This window comes from Mobula hypostoma, chromosome 1 (assembly GCF_963921235.1).
Source record: "Mobula hypostoma chromosome 1, sMobHyp1.1, whole genome shotgun sequence".
NCBI lineage: Eukaryota > Metazoa > Chordata > Chondrichthyes > Myliobatiformes > Myliobatidae > Mobula > Mobula hypostoma.
Window position 1 is genome coordinate 182,328,285 of NC_086097.1, and position 26,720 is coordinate 182,355,004.

At 46.2% G+C, this 26,720-nt stretch overlaps 1 protein-coding gene across 4 annotated transcripts in view; it reads left to right on the top strand.

Annotated features, from left to right (window-relative positions):
- LOC134353179 (arf-GAP with GTPase, ANK repeat and PH domain-containing protein 3-like) overlaps positions 1-18,677 on the top strand; it is a 545,439-nt gene extending 526,762 nt beyond the window's left edge. For 2 of the 4 annotated variants that reach the window (XM_063061195.1, XM_063061176.1), the window contains exons 16-17: positions 14,437-14,692; positions 15,409-18,673. In XM_063061195.1, the coding sequence (XP_062917265.1) occupies positions 14,437-14,692; positions 15,409-15,624 (472 nt within the window). In that variant the 3' untranslated portion in view covers positions 15,625-18,673. Of the gene's footprint in view, positions 1-14,436; positions 14,693-15,408 lie in introns of all 4 variants that reach the window. The other 2 variants (XM_063061204.1, XM_063061185.1) reach the window with 2 other exon arrangements.
- Positions 18,678-26,720: the final 8,043 nt, after the last annotated feature.

Genomic DNA, 26,720 nt, shown 5'->3' on the forward strand with positions numbered 1-26,720 from the left:
CCCCTCCTGACAATCACCCTGTGTCCTGTGTCCTGCACCTTGGATGTAACTACCCTCAGCCTCCCGAATGATCTGGAGTTCATCCAGATCCAGCTCCAGCTCCAGCTCCAGTTCCTTAATTTGGTGTGAAAGAAGCTGTGGATGGACTTCTTGCATGTGTAGTCATCAGGGACTCTGGTGGTCTCCCTGTCTTCTCCCATCCCATTAGAGCAGCATTCTGCTGTCCTGCCAGACATCATCATTGCTCTAAATGTGAAATAAGAAAGAAAGAAAGAAAAATAAAATGAGCTTCTGCCTCTTCTCACCGAAGTGAACAGGTATTGGATAGGAAAGTTGTAGGGATGTGTATTTATGGGATGAATGCAGTTAGGTATCACCAGTGGCACAGACAAAGTGAGCAGAAGGGCCTGTTTCTCTGCTGAATGACTCTATATGTGAAAGAACCTTGCCACGAAACGGGGTGATGTATTAGAGGAATCATCAAATTTGGCTTCATAAATTGAACTAAAGAACGATGAGATGACCCATTTTTGAGCGTTTTCAACAGCTCGAGAGAAACTGAAAAGTCCATTTCCAATGTGCAAAAGTACGAGTGCAGAAGGAGTGTATAATCAAGAGTAACTGAGATAGTTCATATAAAACATGCAGGCTATGTACAGGTGAACTCTTACACTAGGAAGATTAACAGGCAGCAATTCTGGATTTATTTTAGGAAATGAAACTTGACTGGTGGAGGGAGTGGTTTTGTGGGGGTGATTATTGTTCAGTTTGATTTGGCTCAGTTAAGAAAAAGGCAAAGCAGGAGCTAGGTGTGTAAATTAGGACAGGGCAGGCAGTGAATTGGATCCACTATGAAACAATAAATCAATCTCAGAGAATTAGGCATTCAAAAGGGATAAGGGTAAGCATGTTCCCTCAGAGGTTTCAAAACCTTTTATAACAACAGGGAGATCAATGTTTTATTTTGGGGGAGTTATTAATGAATGGGATGTATATAGTAAAAGAGAATATTTGAAGGGTCTCAGCACCTTGGGAAAAGACCAGTCCCAGATGAAATAGATGCCAGGATATTGCAGAGGGTCTGACCATCAGGAACAGTGCCAGAGGACTGGAAAAATGCCGTTCTTGGACAAAAGGATAATAGGATAAGGGAATGGGTCCTTTCAGGCCAGTAAGGTTGACCTGAGTGGTAACATCCATTCTGAGGAAGAGTGTAAACCCTTACTGAAGGTGGTACAGATGCATCGGAGTAACTCAGTATGGATTTGTTAAGGGAAGTTCATATCTGACATACAATTCATCCTTTAAAGGGGATAACAAGGAGGGCAGGGTGTTTGATGTTGTCTCCATGGACTTTAGCAAAGCTCCTGATAAGATTCCATGTGGCAGGCTGGTCAATAAAGTAGTTATTGTCATTGTGCCGAGTACAGATACATTGGCTGTGTATCTGTACTCAGCACAATGAGAATAAAGTTGAATCTAATCTAATCTAAAACTCACAGGCCCCAAGAATCCAAACCTGGCTAAGTGGCAGGAAGTGGAGGGTGGGCTCCTCATCTAAGAAAAGATGCGCTGGCATTGGAGAGAGTTCAGAGGAGGTTCAGAAGGATGATTCCGAGAATGGTTTATCATATGAGGAATGTTTGATGGCTCTGGGTTTGTACTCGCTGGAATTAGAAGGAATGGTGGGGGGGGGTGATGGTGGAGGAATCTCATTGAAAGAGTGGTTGTAGATAGGTCATATTCTGCATGGAGGCCGATGACCAGTGGTGTGCCTCAGGGGTCTGTTCTGGGGCCCTTACTCTTCGTGATTTTTATAAATGACCTGGATGAGGAAGTGGAGGGATGGGTTAGTAAGTTTGCTGATGACACAAAGGTTGGAGGTGTTGTGGATAGTGTGGAGGGCTGTCAGAGGTTACAGCGGTACATTGATAGGATGCAAAACTGGGCTGAGAAGTGGCAGATGGAGTTCAACCCAGAAAAGTGTGAAGTGGTTCATTTTGGTCGGTTGAATATGATGGCAGAATATAGTATTAATGGTAGGACTCTTAGCAGTGTGGAGGATCAGAGGGATCTTGGGGTCCAAGTCCATAGGACGCTCAGGTTGACACTGCGCAGGTTGACACTGTGGTTAGGAAGACATACGGTGCATCAGCCTTCATCAACCGTGGGACTGAGTTTAGGAGCCAAGAGGAAATGTTGCAGCTATATAGGACCCTGGTCAGACCCCACTTGGGAGTGCTGTGCTCAGTTCTGGTCGCCTCACTACAGGAAGGACGTGGAAACCATAGAAAGGGTGCAGAAGAGATTTACAAGGATGTTGCCTGGATTGGGGAGCATTCCTTATGAGAATAGGTTGAGTGAACTTGGCCTTTTCTCCTTGTAGCGACGGAGGATGATAGGTGACCTGATAGAGGTGTACAAGATAATGAAAGGCATTGATCGTGTGGATAGTCAGAGGCTTTTCCCCAGGGTTGAAATGGCTAGCATGAGAGGACATAGTTTTAAGGTGCTTGGAAGTAGGTACAGAGGAGATGTCAGGGGTAAGTTTGTTTTTTTTTAAAACACAGAGTGGTGAGTGCGTGGAATGGGCTGTCGGTGGCAGTGGTGGTGGCAGAAACAATAGGGTCTTTTAAGAGACTCCTGGATGGCTACATGGAACTTAGAAAAATTCTAAGGTAGAAGGGCTAAAGTGCGTGTACTTCAATGCAAAAAGCATCAGGAACAAAGGTGAAGAACTGAGAGCTTGGATACATAAATGGAATTATGATGCAGTGGCCCTTACAGAGACTGCTGGCACCAGGGCAGGAATGGATTCTCAATATTCCTGGATTTCAGTGCTTTAAAGGGGATAGAGAGGGTGGAAAAGGGGAGGAGGGGTGACATTACTGATCAGGGATACTATACACAGCTACAGAAAAGGTGGGTAATTGGGTAATGTAGCAGGATCCTCTTTTGAGTCAGTATGGGTGGAAGTCAGGAACAGGAAGGGAGCAGTTACTCTATTGGGAGTATTCTATAGGCCCCCTGACAATAGCAGAGATACCGAGGAGCAGGTTGGGAGGCAGATTTTGAAAAGGTGCAAAAATAACAGGGCTGTTATCATGGGTGACTAACTTCCCTAATATTGATTGGTACCTGATTAGTTCCAATGGTTTAGACGGGGCAGAGTTTAAGTGTGTCCAGGATGGATTCCTCTCACAGTATATTGACAGGCCGACTAGGAGGAATGCCATACTAGATCTAGTACTAGGTAATGAACCGGGTCAGGTCACAGATCTCTGAGTGGGTGAGCATCTGGGGGACAGTGACCACCGCTCCCTGGCCTTTAGCACTATCATGGAAAAGGATAGAAACAGAGAGAACAGGAAAATTTTTAATTGGGGAAGGGCAAATTATGAGGCTATAAGGCTAGAACTTGTGGGTGTGAATTGGGATGATGTTTTTGCAGGGAAATGTACTATGGATATGTGGTTGATGTTTAGGGATCTCTTACAGGATGTAAGGGATAAATTGGTCCCGGTGAGGAAGATAAAGAATGGTAGGGTGAAGGAACCATGGGTGACAAGTGAGCTGGAAAGTCTGGTCAGGTGGAAGAAGGCAGCATACATGAGGTTTAGGAAGCAAGGATCAGATGGGTCTATTGAGGAATATAGGGTAGCAAGAAAGGAGCTTAAGAAGGGGCTGAGGAGAGCAAGAAGGGGTCATGAGAAGGCCTTGGCGAGTAGGGTAAAGGAAAACCCCAAGGCATTCTTCAATTATGTGAAGAACAAAAGGATGACAGGAGTGAAGGTAGGACTGATTAGAGATAAAGGTGGGAAGATGTCCCTGGAGGCTGTGGAAGTGAGCGAGGTCCTCAATGAATACTTCCCTTCAGTGTTCACCAATGAGAGGGAACTTGATGACGGTGAGGACAATATGAGTGAGGTTAATGTTCTGGAGCATGTTGATATTAAGGGAGAGGAGGTGTTGGAGTTGTTAAAATACATTAGGATGGACAAGTCCCCCGGGCCTGATGGAATATTCCCCAGGCTGCTCCACAAGGCGAGGGAAGAGATTGCTGAGCCTCTGGCTAGGATCTTTATGTCCTCGTTGTCCACGGGAATGGTACCGGAGGATTGGAGGGAGGCGAATGTTGTCCCCCTGTTCAAAAAAGGTAGTAGGGATAGTCTGGGTAATTATAGACCAGTGAACCTGACGTCTGTGGTGGGAAAGCTGTTGAAAAAGGTTCTTAGAGATAGGATCTATGGGCATTTAGAGAATAATGGTCTGATCAGGGACAGTCAGCATGGCTTTGTGAAGGGCAGATCGTGTCTAACAAGCCTGATAGAGTTCTTTGAGGAGGTGACCAGGCATATAGATGAGGGTAGTGCAGTGGATGTGATCTATATGGAATTTAGTAAGGCATTTGACAAGGTTCCACACTGTAGGCTTATTCAGAAAGTCAGAAGGCATGGGATCCAGGAAAGTTTGGCCAGGTGGATTCAGAATTGGCTTGCCTGCAGAAAGCAGAGGGTGGTGGTGGAGGGAGTACATTCAGATTGGAGGGTTGTGACTAGTGGTGTCCCACAAGGATCAGTTCTAGGACCTCTACTTTTCATGATTTTTATTAACAACCTGGATGTGGGGGTAGAAGGGTGGGGTGGGAAGTTTGCAGAAGACACAAAGGTTGCTGGTGTTGTGGATAGTGTAGAGGATTGTCGAAGATTGCAGAGAGACATTGATAGGATGCAAAAGTGGGCTGAGAAATGGCAGATGGAGTTCAACCTGGATAAGTGTGAGGTGGTACACTTTGGAAGGACAAACTCCAAGGCAGAGTACAAAGTAAATGGCAGGATACTTGGTAGTGTGGAGGAGCAGAGACATCTGGGGGTACATGTCCACAGATCCCCGAAAGTTGCCTCGCAGGTGGATAGGGTAGTTAAGAAAGCTTATGGGGTGTTAGCTTTCATAAGTTGAGGAATAGAGTTTAAGAGTCGCAAGGTAATGATGCAGCTCTATAAAACTCTGGTTAGGCCACACTTGGAGTATTGTGTCCAGTTCTGGTCACCTCACTATAGGAAGGATGTGGAAGCATTGGAAAGGGTACAGAGGAGATTTACCAGGATGCTGCCTGGTTTAGAGAGTATGCGTTATGATCAGAGATTAAGGGAGCTAGGGCTTTACTCTTTGGAGAGGAGGATGAGGGGAGACATGATAGAGGTGTACAAGATAATAAGAGGATTAGATAGAGTGGATAGCCAGCGCCTCTTCCCCAGGGCACCATTGCTCCATACAAGAGGACATGGCTTTAAGGTAAGGAGTGGGAAGTTCAAGGGGGATATTAGAGGAAGGTTTTTTTTTACTCAGAGAATGGTTGGTACGTGGAATTATTTAAGAAAGGATGTGCTGACGTTGGAGAGGGTACAGAGAAAATTCACTTGAATGATTCCGGGAATGAGAGGGTTACCATATGAGGAACGTTTGTCTGCTCTTGGACTGTATTCCTTGGAGTTTAGAAGAGTGAGGGGAGACCTCATAGAAACATTTCAAATGTTGAAAGGCATGGACAGAGTGGATGTGGCAAAGTTGTTTCCCATGATGGGGGAGTCTAGTATGAGAGGGCATGACTTAAGGATTGAAGGGCGCCCATTCAGAACAGAAATGCTAAGAAATCATTTTAGCCAGAGGGGGTGAATCTATGGAATTTGTTGCCACGGGCAGTAGTGGAGGCCAAGTCATTGGGTGTATTTAAGGCAGAGATTGATAGGTATCTGAGTAGCCAGGGCATCAAAGGTTATGGTGAGAAGGCGGGGGAGTGGGACTAAATGGGAGAATGGATCAGCTCATGATAAAATGGCGGAGCAGACTCGATGGGCAGAATGGCCGACTTCTGCTCCTCTGTCTGAACGCACTGCCTGAGTCAGTGGTGGAGGCAGATACACTGAAATTTAAGAGACCACTGGACAGGTATATGGAGGAATTTAAGGTAGGGGGTTATATGGGAGGCAGGGTTTAAGGGTCGGCACAGCTTTGTGGGCTGAAGGGCCTGTATTGTGCTGTATGGTTTTTATGTTTTTATGTTTCTAAACCCTTCAAATGTTGAAAGGCATAGACGGAGTAGATGTGGAAAGGACGTTTCCCATGGTGTGTAAGTCTAGGACAAGAGGGTACGGCCTCAGGATAGAGCGGCGTCCATTTAAAACAGATGCGGAGAAATTTATTTAACCAGAGGGTGGTGAATTTGTGGGATTTATTACCACAGGCAGCTGTGGAGGCCAGGTCATTGGGTGCATTTAAGGCAGAGATTGATAGGTTCTTGATTGGACAGGGCATCAAAGGTTACAGGGAGAAGGCCGGGGAATGGGGTTGAGGAGAGGAAAGAAGGATCAGCCATGATTGAACGGTGGAGCACACTAGGTGAGCAGAATGGCCGAATACTGCTCCTCTGTCTTATGGTGGTGGTTGACGAGGGCTTTATAGCTCGAAGACAGTTGCCCAGTGGGGTTCCCAGGAGTCTGGACAACCATCCCTCTCTATGATGGGTAGACAGCATGGTAAAGAAACCCAGAAATAATATAGGAAGCCATGGTGGTAGCCACTGAGGAGGGAGACAAACTGCACGAGAGTAGAGAGAGTGAGGAAGCTGAGCAGGACAATGACAAATGGAGTTCAGTCAGGAGCAACGTGGGGTGAGGGAACAGACTGTTCATGGGCAGGTACCGCGTGGAGTGCACATTCACACATCCACCAAGGGAGCAGGACAGGTCAGTAAGGTGGTTACAAGGTCTGCTGGAGGCTTTCCTTCAGATCAAGTTGAGCTTATTGCCATATGTACAGTACACTGAGGTACCAAAACAGTGAAAAAACTGGCTTGCAGCAGCATCACAGGCACATACTGCACATAGAATATAAATTATACAAGACAGTGCTGAAGAAAAATAAATTGGCCTAGTCAGAGAGCAAGAAGGTTGTGCTAGAACAGTGTACACCAGTAGCTAGATCACAACTGGAGCATTGTTAACAGTTGTGCTTATCTCATGCTCTGTGACTGTCATGCTCTAAGCTTTTCCTTGCACCTGTGCACAGTATGCATGTGACAATAAACTTGACTTTGATTGCCATGTTACAGGAGAGACATGGTTATATTGGAGTAGATAAAGAGATGTCGACGGAACTGGGGAACTGTAAATGAGGAAAGATTGGAGGGTCCGAGGGAGACAAGTGAGGTTTATGAGATGATGAGGGGCCATGACAGAGAGGACACAGGAGACCACAGCTGCCAGAATCTGGAGCAACAAATATCTGCTGGAGGAACTCAGGGTGTGGGGGTGGGGGGGCGTGGTGTGGTCAGGCAGAATCTGAGGTTGTTGACATTTCAGGTCAAGACTGCATCAGAGAAGGTGGAAGGGACCTGTTCCCTTAGCAGAGGGATAGTAAACAAGGGGCAGACGTCCAAACAGTAGGATTAGGAGGAAGGTGAGGGAAATATTTTCTCTCAGAGGATAGGGTAGTGGTAGTATTGATCTTGCTACTTGAAAGGGTAGGAGAGGCAGAGACCTCGACCTCTGTTGCAGTTTAACAGTATGGGTGGTCTGCAGAGCTGTGAACTGCTAGGATTGCCCTGCAAAACTCCTTCTGTTGGCACAGACACAATGGGCCAAGTTTGTGCCATAAATTCTCTATGATTCTTCAGTCCGTGACCACCCTACTTATCCTGACAAATCTCTCTCCCTCTCCAGTGGTACAGACTGCAAAACCTATTCAGATCTCAGCTCCTGGTTTCTCTACCACTAGAAACTACTTTTAATTCCAACCAGAGACTGGACTTCTTCCTGGTCCATTGGAGGACTCTCGTTACTGGCTCATGTGCCAGTCTCTGAGCAGTCACTCTGTGTCATTTCAGAGCCTGGCCCCCTGTCCAAAGGTGCAACTGTCACCCACGTTGCCCCCGCACTGTCACTCCAGGAGGGCATCATGCTGGAACATTCTTGCACACCAGCTTCTCCCACATCCCTGCAGACCCGTAACGTGGAGAGCAGAACAAGGAAGATGGTCTCCGCAGACTCTCAGCTGGCAGTTAGCAGAGTCATTGAAGCAAGCCCTTTGCCCCACCATGTCCATATTGATCTTACTGCCCATTTGCACTGATCCCCTTTGCCCACATTAGGACTGTACCCTTTTATATCTTGTCTATTGGCATGTCTCTCTAAATGTCTCTAAAACACAGTGACATATCTGCCTCCATCACTAACTCTAGCAGCAAGATCCAGACATCAACCACTCTGTAAAAAAAATAAATCTCAGATCCTCTTTAAAACTTCCTCTCAATTTAAGCCTGTACCCTGTTGTATAGGGCTTCCCTGCCATGTGTGAACCTGGGCAGAGGGCAGACCTGTGACAGTGCAGGGATTGTCTGAGCACTGAGACAGGTGTGATGAACTCACTGTAGGTGGGCAAGACTGAACTGGCCAGCTGACCTGAGAGGCAAGGATGGACTGCTTCGCCTAGTGTCTGCTGGAGTTTGGGAAGTGGGGTGATAGAAGTTGAGGGGTGTTGGCAGGAAGGCTGTGTAGAAGGAGAATTCCTCCTGTGGGAGAGTCTGGAACAAGAGATCACTGTTTAAAGTGGCTACATATTTATTACAGGCAAGAGTTTTCTCTATGGGGTGATTTTAACTTTGGGATTCGTGTCCTCAAAGGTTGATGGAAGCTGAACTTTAAGGCCAAGGTAGGTTGTTTCTTGATAAGCAGATGCTGAATGGTTACAGGAGTGGCAAGGGGCCAGCAGAGTGACCAATCCCTGGACTAATTCCATTACAAGCCTCTCAGTGATATGAAGCACACTGGGAATGGGAACAGACTCCAATCCCTGAAGCCCATTGGTGAGGATAGTGAGACAACGCAATGGCCACTCCTGGTGCTGAAGCACAGGCATCCTGTTTGCCCTGGTGGAGTCTGCTCTCCCCTTCTCTGGGACTCTGCCTGGCACTAGCGTGGCAAAGCTGCTGCTGAGCCTTCCTATCTGCCCCTTCATCGGCCAGACGTGGCAATGGAGCCTCGAAAGTCTGGTGTGTGGCGTACTGAAAGGGTTAATTATGCACTGACATTGATAAGTGGAGGGGTGGTCTCAGAGGGGCTGTGTGTTGGTCGTCAGTATCAGGCCGAGCCTCTGTCAGTCACTCACTTAGACAACAGGACAAGCAGCCTGGCGACTGTAAACCTTATCAGTGAATGCAGAGGGTCAGAGGGTGACCACGCACTGAGCATGCTCCTGCTTGCCCGTCATTCAGGGTATTGATTCCGTTTCTGCGACAGATCCTGACGGATAAGCCGTATGAAGCGAGATGGATTTCTTTTTGTCAACAGTGACTTGGACAGTGTGGGTGTATTATTCTGTCCAATCGATTCTGTGCTCCCTTGGGCAGTTAAATTGTGGCTGAACAGTGGGAGCCTTTGTGAATGGCAGCGAAGGCGCGAGACAAGTGCAGTATGGACTGAGAAGCTGCTGATAAAGTGCGGAGCGCTGCTTTGTCACAGTGATCACTGAGATCATACCGGCACATTCCTTGCAATCACTGACCTTTATAGCCCTTCCCAGCTTTAACCCCTCTCTGTCATCCCATCCTGAGGATCTGGGCCACTGGAGGTGTTAGTTCTACCTACAGCCTGGGTGAGGGATCCACCGTCCCTGTCCTCCATGTTTCAGTGAGGGGTGTGGAAGTGGGTGCTGGACAAGTGGTGCTGCCCTGGTGAAGCTGCCCCACAGGAAAATATCAACTTCCGCCTTATATACACACACAGACTTGGCCTCCACCACAGTCTGTGGCAGAGCATTCCATAGATTCACTACCCTCCGGCTAAAAAAAAAATTCTCCTTTCCTCTGTTCTAAAAGGTTGCCCCTCATTTTTGAGGCTGTGCCCTCTAGTTCTGGATACCCCACCATAGGAAACATCTTCTCCACATCCACCCTATGTAGTCCTTTCAACATTTGGTAGGTTTCAATGAGATCCCCCCCAACCCCCAGCATTCTTCTAAATTCCCATGTGTATAGGCCCAAAGCTGCCAAATGCTCCTCATTTGTTAACCCCTTCATTCCCAGAACCATCCTTGTGAATCTCCTCTGGACTCTCTTCAACGACAACACATCCTTTCCGAGATTATGGGGCCCAAAACTGTTGACAATACTCCAAGTACAGCCTGACTAGTGTCTTATAAGGCCTCAGCATTATCTCCTTGTTTTTATATTTCTGTTCCCCTTGAAATACATCAAATCATCAAAACATACAGTGAAATTCGTTGTTTGCATCAACGACTTACACATTCGGAGGATGTGCTGGAGACAGTCCACAAGTGACACTGTGCTTCTAGTGCCAGCATAACATGTCCACCACTTACTTACCCTAACCTGTATGTCTTCGGAATGTGGGAGGAAATTGGAGCACCCAGAGGAAACCCACGCAATTGCTGGAAGAATGTACAAGCTCCTTACAGGTAGCTGTGTGAATTGAACCTCAATAGCTGATTGCTGGTACTTTAAAGTATTGTACTACCTCTACACTACCATGCCATACCATACCGTGAATGGTGAGGCAATGACACATCCAATGGGGGAAGGTGACCAGGAACGTCCCCAGTCCCAGCAGTGTTCATGCCCAGCACATGAATACTGGGGACATGATGGGCAAAGGGCCTCATCTTTGCTACACTGATCTGTGTCCTGTGAAAGGCTGAAACGTTCACAACTACCTCCAGTCAGAGGTACAGAATGAATCCACCTCGCCTTCCTCCTGAGAGTCCCACCGTCACAGGAGAGGTTTCAGCCACCCACTGACCCTGAGTTACTCTCATAGTCTATATGAGAACAGTGGGCACCCCAATTACAGTGAGACCAGGCAACTTCCAAGCTGTGGTACTGAAGACCCGTGTTCCAGGAGTAGCTGTGTCTTGAACCATGCAGTTGCAGTACAGGTACAACACTGGTGGGTAGGGCTGCCCAGGTGGATCCTGTTAACGGAGACCAATCTGGCTTATTCTGCTCTCAGCCATCAGCCACGTGCTGTAGGCTGTGCTGCCAAGCAGTTGTGATGCATCAGCGACAGGCCTGGGTTTTACCAGGGTCAGTTGGCTCCAGACTTCAGCACAGACTCTGTCCAAACACAGGCCAAATGGGAGGGGAGTGAGAGCAAGTACACTCTACATAGGAGAATGTGTGGATCAGGGAACCCTGGTCTACCTGAAAGCAGTCCATACTATCAATACATTGTGGTTGGAGGTCAATCACATCAGCTCCAGAACATGACTGCAGGAACTTCTGCCAGCGTTCAAAGCCTGACCATCTTCAGCGGCTTCACCAGTGACCTTTCCTCCACTGTAAGGAATGTTTGCTGATGATTACCCAGTTCCTCTCACTCCACAGACTGTGAGCAGATGTATCAAAGGCTGGTGAATGTTCATGCCACTGAAATACTAGGCAACAAAACATCTCCAGATGAACACAGCTTGGTACAGCAACTGCTCTGCTCAAGACTGCAAGAAATTGATGAATTGTTGACACAGCCCAATCCATAACACAAATCAAAGATTCCTTCATTTCCAGCTGTCTTGGGAAAGCAACCAACATAATCAAGGAGTCCTGCTATCCTAGTCACTCTGTCATCTCTCCCCCACTCCCATTGGTCAGGAGATCAAAAAAAACACTTGAAAAGATGTACCATCAAGCTCAAAGACAGCATCTATCATGCTTCTATATTCAGACTCTTGAACAGACCTCTCATATGTGAAAATAACTGAATTATTACCTCATTGTGGCCCTGACACTTTGCCTGCCTGCAGCTGTAGTACAATATTTGAGTTAGATAGATAGAACACTACAGCACAGAAACAGGTCATTCGGCAATCTACTCCATGCTAGAACTATTAATCTGACCAGACCTACCAACCTGCACCTGGACCACAACCCTCCATTCCCCTCCCATCTATGGACCTATCCCAATTTCTTTTAAATGTTGAAATCAAACCCGCATTCATCACTCACATCGGCAGTTCATTCCACTCTTTCCTCTGCTTGCACTTACCCTGTCTATACCCTTCATGATTTTGCGTACCTCTAGCAAATCTCCCCTCCTTCTCCTTCTCCTGCGCTGTAGGGTACAAAGTCCTAATCTATTCAACGTTCCCCTTTCATTCAGGTCCTCAAGTACTGGCAACATCCTTGTAAATTTTCTCTGCAGTTTGTAATCTTTCCCATAGTCAAGTGACCAGAACTGCACACAGTACTACAAATTAGGCCTCACCAACATCTTATTCAACGTCGACATGACATCTCAACTCGTGTTCTTGGTACTTTGATTTATGTAGGCCAATGTGCCAAAAGTTCTCTTTATGACCCCATCTACCTGTAACTCCTCTTTCAAGCAATTATGGATCTGCATTCTCAGATACCTCTGTTCTACCACACTCCTCAGTGCCCTACTGCTCACCTGCAAGTCCTACACTGGTTTGTCCTCCCAGAGTGCGAACTTCACACTTATCTGCATTAAGTTTCATCTGCCATTTTTCAGCCCATTTTTCCAGCTGGTCCAGATCCTGCTGCAAGATTTGATAGCCTTCCTCATTCTCAAGAGGTTTCATCCTCAAATTTGCCAATCCGGTTAACCATATTATCATCCAGATCGTTGATATAAGCAACACTGGACCCAGCTCCACTGGACCCAACACTAGACCCAGACCCGCTAGTCACAGGTCTCCAGTCAGAGAGGCAACCATCTACTACCACTCTCTAGCTTCTCTCGTGAAGCAAATTCATTACCTCATCCTGAATGCCAAGTGAGAGAACTTTCTTGACCGATCTCCCATGCAGGTCTTTAGAGGCCTTGCTAAAGTCCATGTAGACCATATCCACTACCTTGCCTTCAAATGACCTGCTAATTTCCTTGAAAAACTCTCAAGGTTGGTTAGACATGACCTACATTGCAAACAGCTATACTGACCATCCCAAATCAGTCCATGTCTATCCAAATACTCTGGTCTTTTAGAGTATCTTCCAGTATTTTACTCTCTACTGATGCCGGTTTCACCGGTGTACAATTTCCCAGCTTATTTTTAGGGTATTTCTTAAACAATGGACCATTAACTATCCTCTAGCCCCTCACCCGTTGCTAAGGACATTTTAAATATTTCTGTTTGGGCCCCTGCAATTTCTGCACTAGTCTCCCACAAGGTCTGAGGGAACACAGTCAGGCCCTGGTATAGACTGTCATCTAAGTAAATAAAGATGCAAAAAATCCATTTAAGATCTCCCCCTTCTTTCAGCTCTGTGCATAGATGTCCACTCTGATCTTCAGGAGGACCATGTTGTTTCTTGACAGCCTTTTGCTCTTAATATACTTGTAGAAGCCCTTGGGATTCTACTTCACCTTGTCTGCTAGAGCACCCTCATGCCTTTTTTAATCTCTCCTGATTTCCTTCTTAAGTGCTCTCTTGCATTTGTTATACTCAAGTATCTCATTTGTTCCATCCTGCCTATAACTGCCATGTACCCCTTTCTTCTTAACCAGGGCCTCAATATTTCTTGGAAACTAAGATTCCCTTAATCTATTATTCTTGCCTTTTATTTGGACAGGAACATGCAAACTCTGTACTCTCAGAATTTCACTTTTGAAGGCCTCCGATTTACCAGGCACACCTTTGCCTGAAAACAACTTGTCCCATTCCACACTTTCCAGATCCTTTCTGATACCATCAAAATCGGCCTTTCTCCAATTTAGAATCTCAAACCAAGGACCAGACCTATCCATCTCCATAAATTATCTTGGAACTAATGGCATTATGATCACAAGCTGCAAAGTGTTCCCCTACACAAACCTCTGTCATCTGGCCTGTCTCATTCCATAATAGGAAATGTAGTGTCTCACTCTCTAGTTGGAGACTAGACTCCCTCAAGTTCTGCATTATGTTTCCCTTTGTACTATAATAGTGTGCTTATGTATGGAATGATCTATCTGGAAGGCTTGTAAACAAAACTTTTCACTGTATCTTGGTACATATGACAAGAATAAACCAGTTCTAATAATCACCTCCCATTGAATCACCCAAAGCTGGGAATCCCATAGCTAGTGGCTCACTTGGTGAATTATCAGAGCTTTCCCCCGTCGAGATAGAACACTTTCCACTCATCTGGATGAGTCTAGATCCAACAACGATTGGAGTTCTGACAGAAATGTCATTGGTTATTAAGACAGCTCAGCACCACTTTCTGAGCGGGATTGGGATGGGCAAGAAATACCATTCTGGTTTGCAGATGCATCCAGTTATTTAACCACGGGCCACGTTCCTGGTACAGAACAAGATGGGAACTGGGTAGGTGTGTAGTGGAGATTGGGATTAGTTGGTGTGCACCATATCTCTCGTTAATCTCAGAGCTGCCTTGTGTCACATTTGAACCATGTGTTGCAGAGAGGAAAAGGAGCGCTGGATCAGAGCAAAGTACGAGCAGAAGCTGTTACTGGCTCCGCTGCCGCAGTCTGACATTCCCCTGGGCCAGCAGCTGCTCCGAGCTGTGGTGGAAGATGATCTACGTCTGGTCGTCCTGCTCCTGGCTCATGGTACAAAGGAAGAGGTGAATGAAACGTACGGGGATGGCGATGGGCGGACAGCACTGCACCTCTCCTCCGCCATGGCCAATGTTGTCATCACCCAGCTCCTGATTTGGGTAAGAGCACAGTCTGATCTCCTTTCAGCCCATCTCCTGGACTGCCTGGTTTGCTTCAGTTCCAATATCGGTCCGGTTCGCAGTATTCACAGTCCTACCTTTACAATTAGTTGCCTCGCCCTAGTTCTCCTCACATTCCAACCATTCACTATCCATCTTGCTACCCTGCAGTTTATACAGTCACAGACCAACTTCCTGAGCTAGTCCCACTTGCCTGCATTTGACCCTTATCCCTCTAAGCCTTCCCTATCCACGTACCTGTCCAAATGTCCTTTAAACTTTTGTAATTATACCCGTCTCTATCACTTCCTCCAGTAGCTCATTCTCTTTGGAAAATGTTGCCTCTCAGGTGTCTTTAAACCTTTCTCCTAACACCTTAAAACCTACGCTGTGACCATCTACCTTATCTATACTGCTTATGATTTTATAAAAGCAGTCCTAGTCTGTCCAGCCTCTCCTTATAACTCAAACTCTCCAGCACCGGTAACATGCTTGTGATTTTTTTTCCGACACCCTTTACATTCTAATGTCATTCTTTCAATAGTTGGGCAACCAGAACTGTACACAGCACTCCAAGTGTGGTCTCACCTTGGAAAGTACATGCTTAGACCTGGACATGTACAATGTTCCAGTAACCTGCTTACACATTTCACATTCAACACACCCACCAGCTGTACACGTTGCAGTGAGTGACAGTGCCTCCTTTGCCCCTACAGTACGGAGTGGATGTGAAGAGTCGAGACGCACGAGGACTGACGCCGTTAGCCTATGCTCGTCGGGCAGGAAGCCCAGAGTGCATCGAGATTCTCACACAGCACGGCTGTCCCAGCGATAACTTTATCCCAATCCCAACTCCGAATCTGTCACGCAGGAACACCAACGTGAATAACAACTCACAGTCGGAGCTGTATCGAAGTGCCAGCATCATCTAATGTAGCAACACTGGTCCCAGCCCCGCTCTGTCGCAGCTGTCCCTCAGCCCCCCTCGTATCCCACCACCGACTGCTGGAGCCCCTTCTGCCCCCGGCTGATGCGGGCAGCGTCCTGTGCTCTCTGCTGGACTAGGGCTGCACCAACCTCTGAGTCAGAGCTGGACACGCAGGAGCGGCTGAGAAGGCAACATGGATGTCTGGAGGGGCTCAGTACTGTGGGCAGAAGGGTGGTTTTGGGGCACTGGGGTGGCACTGTCCCACCCACAACCTCCCCCCTCCCCCAGTAAAGGGTGCAAGTCACTGAGGAGCGTCGGGGCTCACTCACCGACACTGTAACATGGGGGGTGTGGGGGAAGAGGCTGAGAGAGAGGTGGGGGCAAGGCTGGGTGACATAGGGGAGAATGACTCAGTCCAGAGAGATAGGACACAGCTGGGGTTACCTTGGGCGTGAAGGGGTGAGTTCTGTTAGACCCTGCTACCCTCCCACTTGCAAAGTCCAGGGTTCTCCGTGAACCCACCCCAGCCCCAGATGCCATGCTGGAGTCTCCCTGGTACACTCCATCCACTCAAAACGGGTCAGTATGGTGGAATCTATTACCCCTCACCCCACTCACCATCCTTCCCCCATCGATACCCCCCCCACCCTGAACTCCTACTATCCTCTCCTTCCTGCTGCCTGTGTGGGGTTGGGACTCCTCCATCAGTGACCTGATGACCACTCTGTGGTTGGTGAGAAGAACCACACCAAGCAGGTCAGTCTATGTTCTACCAGGGCAGGGTGATGTTAGAGACAGTGGCTCAGAGACACTCAGGACATCCTGCTCCTGTCCCTGTGAAAGAGCCTCTGGCACCAGTCTGCCCTGGGCTGTTTTTGTGCAGTTTGTCAGTGACACCGGCACTGCGTGCGAACAGTGACACTCACTCTGCACACTTGCTGTAGAATCTCAGTACTCGTCCTGCACGGGCTTGTGCCCAGTGCACACCTATGCCCACTCTCTTTGAACACCCATTCTACAGACATTACGCAGCCATTTTGAATGCTTATTCCACACGCACGTTGCAAACTCGCCATGCACGCTCAGTGACGTGGTGAAGCCAGTGGAGGACACAGACTTGTTTTCCTCTGCTATGGACTGCAGGATGAATCAGCTGGCTGCTGCCCCTTTCTCAGCCCAAGTTCTTCACCCACGCTGCACACCCCTTGATCAGCTTGTGTCCTCCAACTTTCTGCACCTGAGTGTGCTTAGGGGAGTGCAACGGTTAATGAGGAGCGAGAGTGATTGCATGAACAAAGTTTGAAACATTAGAATGAAGAATAATTAGTCAAATGCTTCAATCAGGATCAAGATACTTTGAATTAATTTACAGCCCCAGAGTAGTCCCCTCCCTTAATCTCTGGCTGTGCCTCAATCTTCCTTGGGGTGTGAAGGGATATTTCCTTGTGCCCGTGGGGTTATCTCTCCCAGGCTCAACCGTCTCACCTTGAGAGGCAGCACCTTGCCCTGTGGGCTGTACCCTGCTCTGCCCAAGGGTGTAAACTCCTGGCATAGACACTGCCAGTGGGACAGAGCTTGGACAGACTGCCCAGATCCAAGCAGACACCCAGCAGCTAGATCGGGCATTTCTCTGGGGTCTGACATCACTGGGTACAAATACTGGCAGATGCAGAGGTGCCACACCCTGGAGTGAATGTCTGGCAGTCGGCTCTAGGTACAAATACAAATGAATTATTGGTGTGGGTACAGACACTGCCTGGCCTTGGAAAAGGCCACCCAGCCACGGGGTCAGTGTGGGTACGGACGCTGTCCAGCAATACGATGTGGTGGTGCCATTACAGGGAAGGAGATCTCCTAGGTTGATTACCCCAGCCCTATAATCACACTGCTGTCCATTCACTGGCCCATGCGGGTCATTGTGTAGCACCTCGTTATGTGTTCCACCTCACCCCCCCCTCCACTCGGCCCACTACTTGTGCCCATCCTGCCACAGTGCTGGTTCAGTCGCCAAGTCCTTTGCCAATGCTGCCCTCTTCTAGTTATACCTCAGCTGCTGGATAGATTCTGGGTGTCAGGGCTCCCAGGAAAAGAGAGTCAATGCTGTTGAAGTCAACACAGTAACCTGGGGGTCGTCTTTCTCTACCCCCTCCCCCCTTCCCCTTCCCCTTCCCATCATTCCTGGACCATGGTTAAGGGTGGGCTAATCATAGTGAATTGTCTGTTAACTCTCTTCTGTCTGAATCAGTCACCGTTAACAGTTGTGGATGAACTTGCACCCAAATACTGTGTGTGAGCTTCTGTTAACCCTTCAATCCTCTGGTTTTTATTCCAAGGCAGCGTGATATACTGGAATCATCGTACAAAACACTAAAATCTCTTACACTTTAGAAATTAGTTTGGTATTACCGTATTTAAACATCACTCACCATAACGGTACTTGTGTATAATATGTATATTCGAAATATTTATATTTCCGGCTGTAAATATTGTTTGGATGTGCTGTGTTCAGTTTTTGCTCTATGCTTGGACAGTTCTGACATATCCATACACAGCGTAATAAAACAGCAGCTGTGCTCAGTTCCCGGGGTGACCCCACAGCCTCTGTGTCCCTCTCTCACACACTCAAACACTTTTGTTTGGAGATGGAAAGGGTTTCTGTCCCAGTGAAGGAGGGTTAGGCAGTGGAGCTGTTCACAGAAGGAGAGGTCAGCAGGGAGTGGAGCTTATAGACTGAGATCTGATGAAATTCCAGCCCATTGCAAATGAGTCGGTAAACTCTGGGGAGGAAGTGAGTGGGGCTGCCTCATGTGCAGCAGTGAGGACTGAGGTCTGATTAAGTGAGGCTGTACTCGGAGGACAGTGTTGAACAAGCAATCCTAGTGGGCAGTGGCTGGTGCTCGGTGCATGGGAGGTTAAAGGCAGGGGTCCAGTCAACTGATACAATACCTATACTTTGTATACATCACTGCATTTCCCATGCATTCAAGTGGTGGAACTCAGTCACACGGGTTCTCAATGGGGGAATAAAGAGCTAAACAGGAGCCTGGATTGTGAAGGGTTGTTTGTCAGTGTCTGGCATTACTTAGTAAATGTTTCCATTGATTTTATGTCAACTCCCAACTCATTCTTTCAGGAAGATGTTATGTTGAGTAATCATGATCCCTATCCACTACCCTTAACATTCTCTTCCTCCATCACTGGGGCACCATTGCTGCAGTGTGCTCCGCTCCAAGAGAAGGGCAGCTTCCACTCCAACTCACACAGCATCCTGATGGGATAACATGTCATGAGTGCAGTTCTGGTTGCCCAGCTGTAGGAGAGATGTCATTCAGCTGGAAAGAGTGCAGAGATGATTCTAAAAAGCTTGAGTTATCAGAAGAGACTAGACAGGCTGGGACCATTTTCCATGGAGTGAAGGAGGGTGAAACATGACCTTGGATGCTTATAAAATCATGAGGGACATAGATAAGGTGAATGGTTACAGTCTTTTCCCAAGTGTAGGGGAGTCAAAAATTACAGAGCATAGGATTAGACTGAAAGGGGAAAGATTTAAAGGGGAACTTTTTCCAGAGAGCATATATGGAATGAGTTCCTCATAAACACAAGAGATTCTGCAGATGCTGAAAATCCAGAGTCATATACAAAATGCTGGAGGAACTAACAAGTCAAGCAGTATCTATGGAAAGGAATAAATATGGACGTTTCAGGCCAAGACCCTTCAGTAGGACAAAAATCATATGGAGTAAGCTGCCAGAAGAAGTGGCAGAGGTGAGTAAATTGCAGCATTTAAAAGACATTTGGACAGTTGCTTGGATAGAAAATTTTAGAGGAATGTGGGTAAATGGAACTGGCTGAGGAAGGCACCCTGGTCAGCATAGACACATTTAGCAAGAAGCTTCTTCATTTAGAATACAGAATGAGCTGCCCTGGAAGTGGTAGATGAAAGGTCAATTGTAAAGTTTAAAGAAGTTTGTATAGTTACGTGGATGAGAGTGATTTGGAGAGAGATGGTCTGCATTCAGGACTAGGTAAGATGATCAGGTCAGCATAGACTAGATGGTTGAAAGGCCTGTTTCTATGCTGTACAACACAATGCCTATTTTCACTCACACTACTCTTCAACAGTCTGGCTTAAGGAGCACCCTCATCACTGGCACTGTGTCAAGGCAAGGATGAGATGCATTACCAGTTCCTGTGGGCATGTGGAGAAGGTGAGAATGTTCTGGGATTTGTGAGAAGATGGCAGAGTGACCCAGGAGTTGGACATGCATGACCAGGTCTGGGTGATTCTGGCTTGGAACCAGACTGTTCATTGTTATTCTGTCACCTGCACTGGTAACACAGACATTTTCAGTGATTACAGATGCTCAAATTTGCTTCTTATAAATGGAATTTTACAGCCTTTGCGCCCATGTTAGCTACAGACTCAAGTGGTCAAATTGCCAAAACTTATCATCTTCAACCACATATCTCATGTTATTCAGTCTTAGAGCAGTGCAGCCCTGATTAAGGCCCTTTGGCCCAACTAGTCCATGCTGACCATGGTGCCTCCCCAACTTCCCTCAATTAGCCCATATCCCTCTAAATCCCACCCCTCCACTACCTATCCTAGTGCCTCTTAGATGATATTCTTGTTCCTGCCTTAACCACTTTGTCTGGCAGTTCCTTCCATATACTCTCCACCCTATGTATGTAAAAGGTTGCCACTCAACTCTTACCCTGAATCTATGCCACCTAATCTTGGACTCCCCTACTCTAAGGACTTACCGTCCACTTTATCTATGCCTCTCACATTTCTAAACATAGGGCCACCCCTCATTCTCCTGAATAAAGATCTAGCCTGGCCAACCTTCTTAAAACTCAGACCCTCCAGTTCTGGCAACATCAATTCTTTTCTGCACTCTTACAAGTTTAACCATATCTTTCTATAACAGGGTGGCCAACACTGTACACAGAATTCCAAGTGTAGCCTCACCAATGACTGATGAGTGCCAGTGTGCTTAAAGCCCTTTTCACTGCCCTGTACATAGGACATCACTTTCAACAAACTATGTACTTGCACACCATGTTACTTTTTCATTACATAGCCTACTACCTTACCATTCATATTACAAGTCCTGAAGAAGGTTCTTGGCCTGAAACATCAACTGTACTCCTTTCATAGATGCTGTCTGGTGTGCTGAGTTCCTCCAGCATTTTGTTTGTGTTGCTTGTAAGTCTCCCACTGGTTTGACTTTCCAAAATGCATCACCTCACATTTACCTGTATTGAAATCCATTTGCTACTCACAGCCAACTTCCCAAACTGATCAAGATCCCCCTATAATCCACAATCTTCACAATCAACACCACCTAATTTTGAGTTAACTGCTGATTTACTGATCAGCATTGTGTATTTACATCCAATTTATATAAATAATGAATAATGGGTCCCAACACTAACCCCTGTGACACAACACTGGTCGTCAGCTTCCATTCTGTGAAACAACTTTCAACTACCACCCTCTGCTTCCTACATCTGGGCCAATTTTGAATCCAAGCTAGCACTCTGTGGATTCCATGGGACCTAATCTTCTAGACCAGCCTACCATGCAAGACCTTGCTAAATTCCAAATAGACAACATCCACTGCTTTACCCTCATCTGCCTTTTTGGTTACTTCTTCAAACAATCTAAGATGTTGGTCAAGAACAATTTTCCAAGCACAAAGCCATTATCTCCTCCTCATCAAACTGTCTATCTAAATGTTGGTAGATCTTGTCCCTCTGAATTCTCTCCAGTAACTTTCTCATTACTGATGTTAGGCTGATTGACCTGTAGTTCCCAGGCTTGTCCTTGCTACTCTTCCTAAACAGATCAGCATTAGCCACTTTAGCAGCTTCACCGGTGGCTAACAACAAAGCAAGTATTTCCAGGTCAAGCCCTGAGGATTTATCCAACTTAATGAACTGTAAGACTGCAAATACCCCTTACCTGCCAACGTCAGTGTTCTGCAACATATCTTTGATTCTTATCCCTTTAACAACCATGATTTTCTCCTAAGTGCTGAAGAGATGTATTCATTAAAAATCTCACCCATCTCCTGAGGCTCAAGTTAAAGGAGGCCCTGCTGATCAATAAGGTGACCTACTCTCTCCATAGTCACCATTTTAATATATAGAGCCTCTTGGGATTTTCTTTAACCTTACCTGCCAGATCCATCTCATACCCTCTCCTTGCCCTCCTGATTTCCTTAAGAGTATTCCTGATCTTTTTTTATAGTCAAGGAATTTGCTTGATCCTGACCTCCTAAACTTCATGTATCTTCTATGGAAAAGAGTAAACAGTCAATATTTTGGGCCGAAACCCTTGATCAGGACTGGGAAAAAAATCGAGAAAAATCAGAGTAAGAACGTGGAGGGAGGGGAGGAAGTACAAATTGGTAGGTGACGGGTGAAACTAGGAGGGGTGAAGTAAAGAGCTGGAAAGTTTATTGGTGAAAGAGGTAAAGGGCTGGAGAAGGGGGAATCTGAAAGGAGAGGGTGGAAGACCATGAAAAAAGGGAAGGGAGAAGCACCAGAATGGTGATGGGTAGGTAAGAAGATAAGGTGAGGGGGAAATGAGAATGGTTGGGGGGGGGAGAAGAGTTGTGGAGGAGAACAATTACTGGAAGTTTGTGAAATGGGTGTTCATGCCATCAGGTTTGAGGCTTCTCAGTTGTAATATGAGGTGTTACTCCTCCAACCTGAGTGATGAAGGGTCTCATCCTGAAACTTTGACTGTTTACTCTTTCCCATAGATGCTGCCTGGCTGCTGAGTTCCTCCAGCATTTTGTGTGCGTTGATTGGATTTCCAGTGTCAGCAGATTTTCTCTTGTTTGTATATCATTCTCTTTTGTTGACCAGAGCTTCAATATCTCTTATCAGATAGGTTCCCAAACCTGCCAGGTTTACCCTGCACTTTAACAGGGACGTGCTTCCCTTGGATTCATGATATCATAGTCTTAGAAGCCTCCTGCTTGCCATTCATTCCTTTCCCTTTAAACAAGCTTACCCAATTGATCTCTGCTAGATCTTGGCTAAATCCCTCAAAATTAGCCCTGATCCTGTGGATTTGTCCCAACCTTTTCCATCACTATCTTAAGGGAGCTTAAGGTAAAGGAATACTTAGGGGTTGGTGATGATATGATAGAATTCACCCTGCAGTTTGAGGGTGAGAAATCAGATGTATCAATATTACAGTGGAGTAAAGACCAGTTAGCCAGATTTTAGTTGATAAGATGTTGGAGCTCATTATTAAGGATAGAGCTTCAAAGTAATTGGAGGCACATGATAAAATAGGCTGAAGTCAGCATGGTTTCCCTAAAGGGAAATCTTGCCTGTCTGAATTCTTTGAGGAAATAGTAGTCAGAATAGTCAGTGGATGTTGTGTACTCAGATTTTCAGAACATCTTTGACAAGGTGCTCCACATGAGGCTGCTAAACAAGTATCATAGGAAAGATACTCGCATGGATAGAAGATTGGCTGACTGGCAGGGGGCAAAGAGTGGTAATAAAGGGGCTTTTACTGGTTGGCTACTGATGGCAAGGTGTCCACAGGGGTTGGTGTTGGGACTGCTTCTTTTCACATTATATGTCAATGACTTGGATGACAGAATTGATGGTTTGTGGACAATACAAAGATTGGTGGAGGGGCAGATAGTGTTGAAGAAGCAGTGAGTCTGCAGAAGGACTTAGATTGGGACAGTGGGCAAAGAAGTGATGGATGGAATATAGTATAGGGAAGTGTATGGTCATGCACTTTGGTAGAAGGAATAAAGGCATAGACTTTTCTAAACTGGGAGAACATTCGAAAATCAGAGGTATGTCGAGCATTGAGAGCCCTTTTGCAGGATTCCCTAAAAGTTAACTTACAGGTTGAGTTGGTGGTCAGGAGGGCAAATGCAGTGTTAGCATTCATTTCAAGAGGACTAGGATACAAAAACAAAGATGTAATTCTGAGGCTTGAAGGAACTGTCACACTGCACTTGGGGTATTTGAGCAGCTTTAATAGGTCGATACTTTCTTGCTTCCAAAGGAAATTAGTGTCACAGTAGAATTACAAGTGCAGATATACAAATATTAGAAGAGAAGAAAGAAAGAATAAAAAATAAGTTACCTCAAACAGTCTGACAAGAGGGGATCTTCACTTCCCCAGCGACAGGTTGACTCATTATAGAGCCTAATAGCCTCATATACTTAGTCTATTACTGAAAGTGCTCCTCTGTTCAACCAAAGTAGTATGCAGAGGGTGAGAAACATTGTCCAGAATTGCCAGGATTGTCCGGAGGGTCCTTTGTTCTACCACAGCCTCCAGTGTATCCAGTTTGACTCCTGTAAAAGAGTCAGCCTTTCTAATCAGTTTATTGAGCCTGTTGACATCACCCATGTTGATGTTATTGCTTCAGCACACTATTGCATAAAAGAATGTACTGGTGATAACAGATTGGTAGAACATGTGAAGGAGAGGACTGCATACTCCAAAGAGCCTTAGTCTGCTCAGGAAGTAAAAGTGACTCTGGCCCTTGTACACAGCTTCTATGTGAGTGCTCCACTCAAGCCTGTCATCCAAGTCCACCCTTGAGTACTTGTAGGTCCTCACCTTATCCACGTCCTCACCAGCAATAGTAACAGAGAGCAGTGCAGGCTTAATCTTCCTAAAGTCCATCACCATCTCCTTTGTCTCACTGACGTTGAGCTGCAGGTGATTCAGCTTGCTCCTCATCTAAGAAAGGATCTGCTTGCAGTGGAGATAGTCCAGAAGAGGTTCATGGAATGATCCTGGGAATGAAAAGGTTAACATATGAGGAGTGTTTGATGGCTCTGAGCCTGTACTTGCTGGATTTTAGAAGAATGAGGGGGTATCTCATTGAAACCTATAAAATATTTAAAAACCAAGATAGAGTGGATGTGAAAAGGACTTTTTCTATAGTGGGGAAGTCTAGGACCAGAGGGCACAGCCTCAGAATACAAGGGTGTCCCTTTAAATCAGAGATTAGTTTTATTTTAAAGCCAGAATCTATGGAATTCATTGCCACAGATGGCTGTGGAGGACAAGTCATTGGGTATATTTGAGGGGGATCTTGACAGATACGTTATTAGAGAGGGCATCACAAGTTACACAGAGAAGGCAGGAGTATGGGGTTGAGTGGGATAATAAATCAGCCATGATGGAATGGCAGAGTAGACTCAATGGGATGAATAGCCTAATTCTGCTCCTATGGTTTATGGTCTTAAACTAGTAGAATTATGGTCACTCAAGCCAAAATGCTCCCTGATTGCCACTTCTGTCGCTTGCCCTGCCTTCTTCCAGGATTGCAATGTTTTAAGTATTGACTTAGGTAGCTTTCCTCGATACAATTTCACATCATCCCTCATCCAAATCCTTAACTTTCTGGGTGCCCACTCATACAACCCTGCTTTCTTACAATGATGAGAAATTTCTCTATACACCTGTTCTTCAAATTCCCATTGACTATTGGGGTGGGGTGTGAAAAGTCTACAATACAACACCAGTAGAGAGGCCCACCCCTTGTTTTGAAGTTCTACCCAAATGGCCTCACTGGACCATTCCCCAAGAACATTATCTCCAAGAACTGCTCCCTTATCAAAAAGGCTATTCCCTCCTCACTTACCTGTACCATCTGTATCCTGGAATACTGAGCTGCTTGTCCTCCATTCAACCTTTTTGTTCTTGCTACTCCATCCCAGTCTACAGAACGAGGCTTAACAGGGAATGCAAACAAACTCAAGTATTGAAATCAACTTGTTTTAATCGAGTATTCCATTCCCTGTCTTTACTGTTTTCCTGGCCATCCTGGTTGCCAGGCTTGCTCTGATTGGCTGCTATTTTTTCCTCATAACTTGCTCTCCCTCTCACCCCCCTCCCCAATCTAATTGAAACCCTCCTGTATTGGATTAGCAAATTTCCTTGCAAGGACATTGGTCCCTCTGGTTCATGCAACCTGCCCCTCTTGTACAGGTCACCCCCTACCCCAGAAATTCCAATGGTTCAAAAACCTGCTCCCTGCACCAGCTCTTCAGCCACACATTCATCTTGCCCACCTTTCTATTTCTGGCCTCACTAGTGCATGGAACTGGGATTAATCCAGACATCACTACCCTTGAGGTCCTGCTTCTCAACTTCTTACCTAGCTCACTGTACTCATTCTGTAGTACCTCATCCCCCATTCTACCTCTGACATTTATACCAACATGTAGAACGACTCCTGACTGCTCACCCTGCCCCCTCAAGAAATTTTGCAACTGCTCAGAGACATCCTTGATCCTGGCAACACCACTTTGGTGCCTCTTCTATGGCGACAGTCTCCTCATTATCGTCTTCTATCACTGTCACCCTGTTTGACTACATTCCCCCCTTTCAGGCTCAGAACTGGTCACAGTGGCACCCAACTACTGCTGCTAGCCCCATGTAAATATACACATTTCAGGCTGTTTATCGATTACACCTCAGTGTTCAAAACCTGGGCCGGTACCACCTTCTAAAATTGAATCCAGTGTGGATCTCCTCAATGATAATCACCACAGATGCACCTCAGGGATGCATCCTCAGCTCACGGCTCTACACTCTACACTCATGAGTGTAGCGAGGCACAGCTTAAACGTCATCTGTAAAGTACCAATGATGACACTGTTGTTGGCAGAATCTCAGATGGCAACAAGCAGACATTCAGGAGCAAGACAGATCGGATGGATGGTGTCACAACAATATCCTCACACTCAATGACAGCAAGCCCAAAGAATTGATCGCAGACTTCAGGGAAGGGAAGTCAGGAGAAGACACACCAGTCCTCACTGAAGGCTCAACAGCGGAAAAGACGAATAGCTTCAAGTTCCTGGGAGTTAACATCTCAAGTGGATCTATCCTGGGCTCAACATTTTGATTCAAAGGTTCATTTATTATCAAAGTATACAATTTTGAAATTCTTCAATTCTCTGGGTAACTATGAAACCAAAAATGAAATGAAAGGCAGCACGACTATCAACCCCCAAATCCCACCTCCCCACAAAAAAATGAACAGAAATGGTCCAGGCAGATAAAGCCCCCAAATCCCTCATCGCACA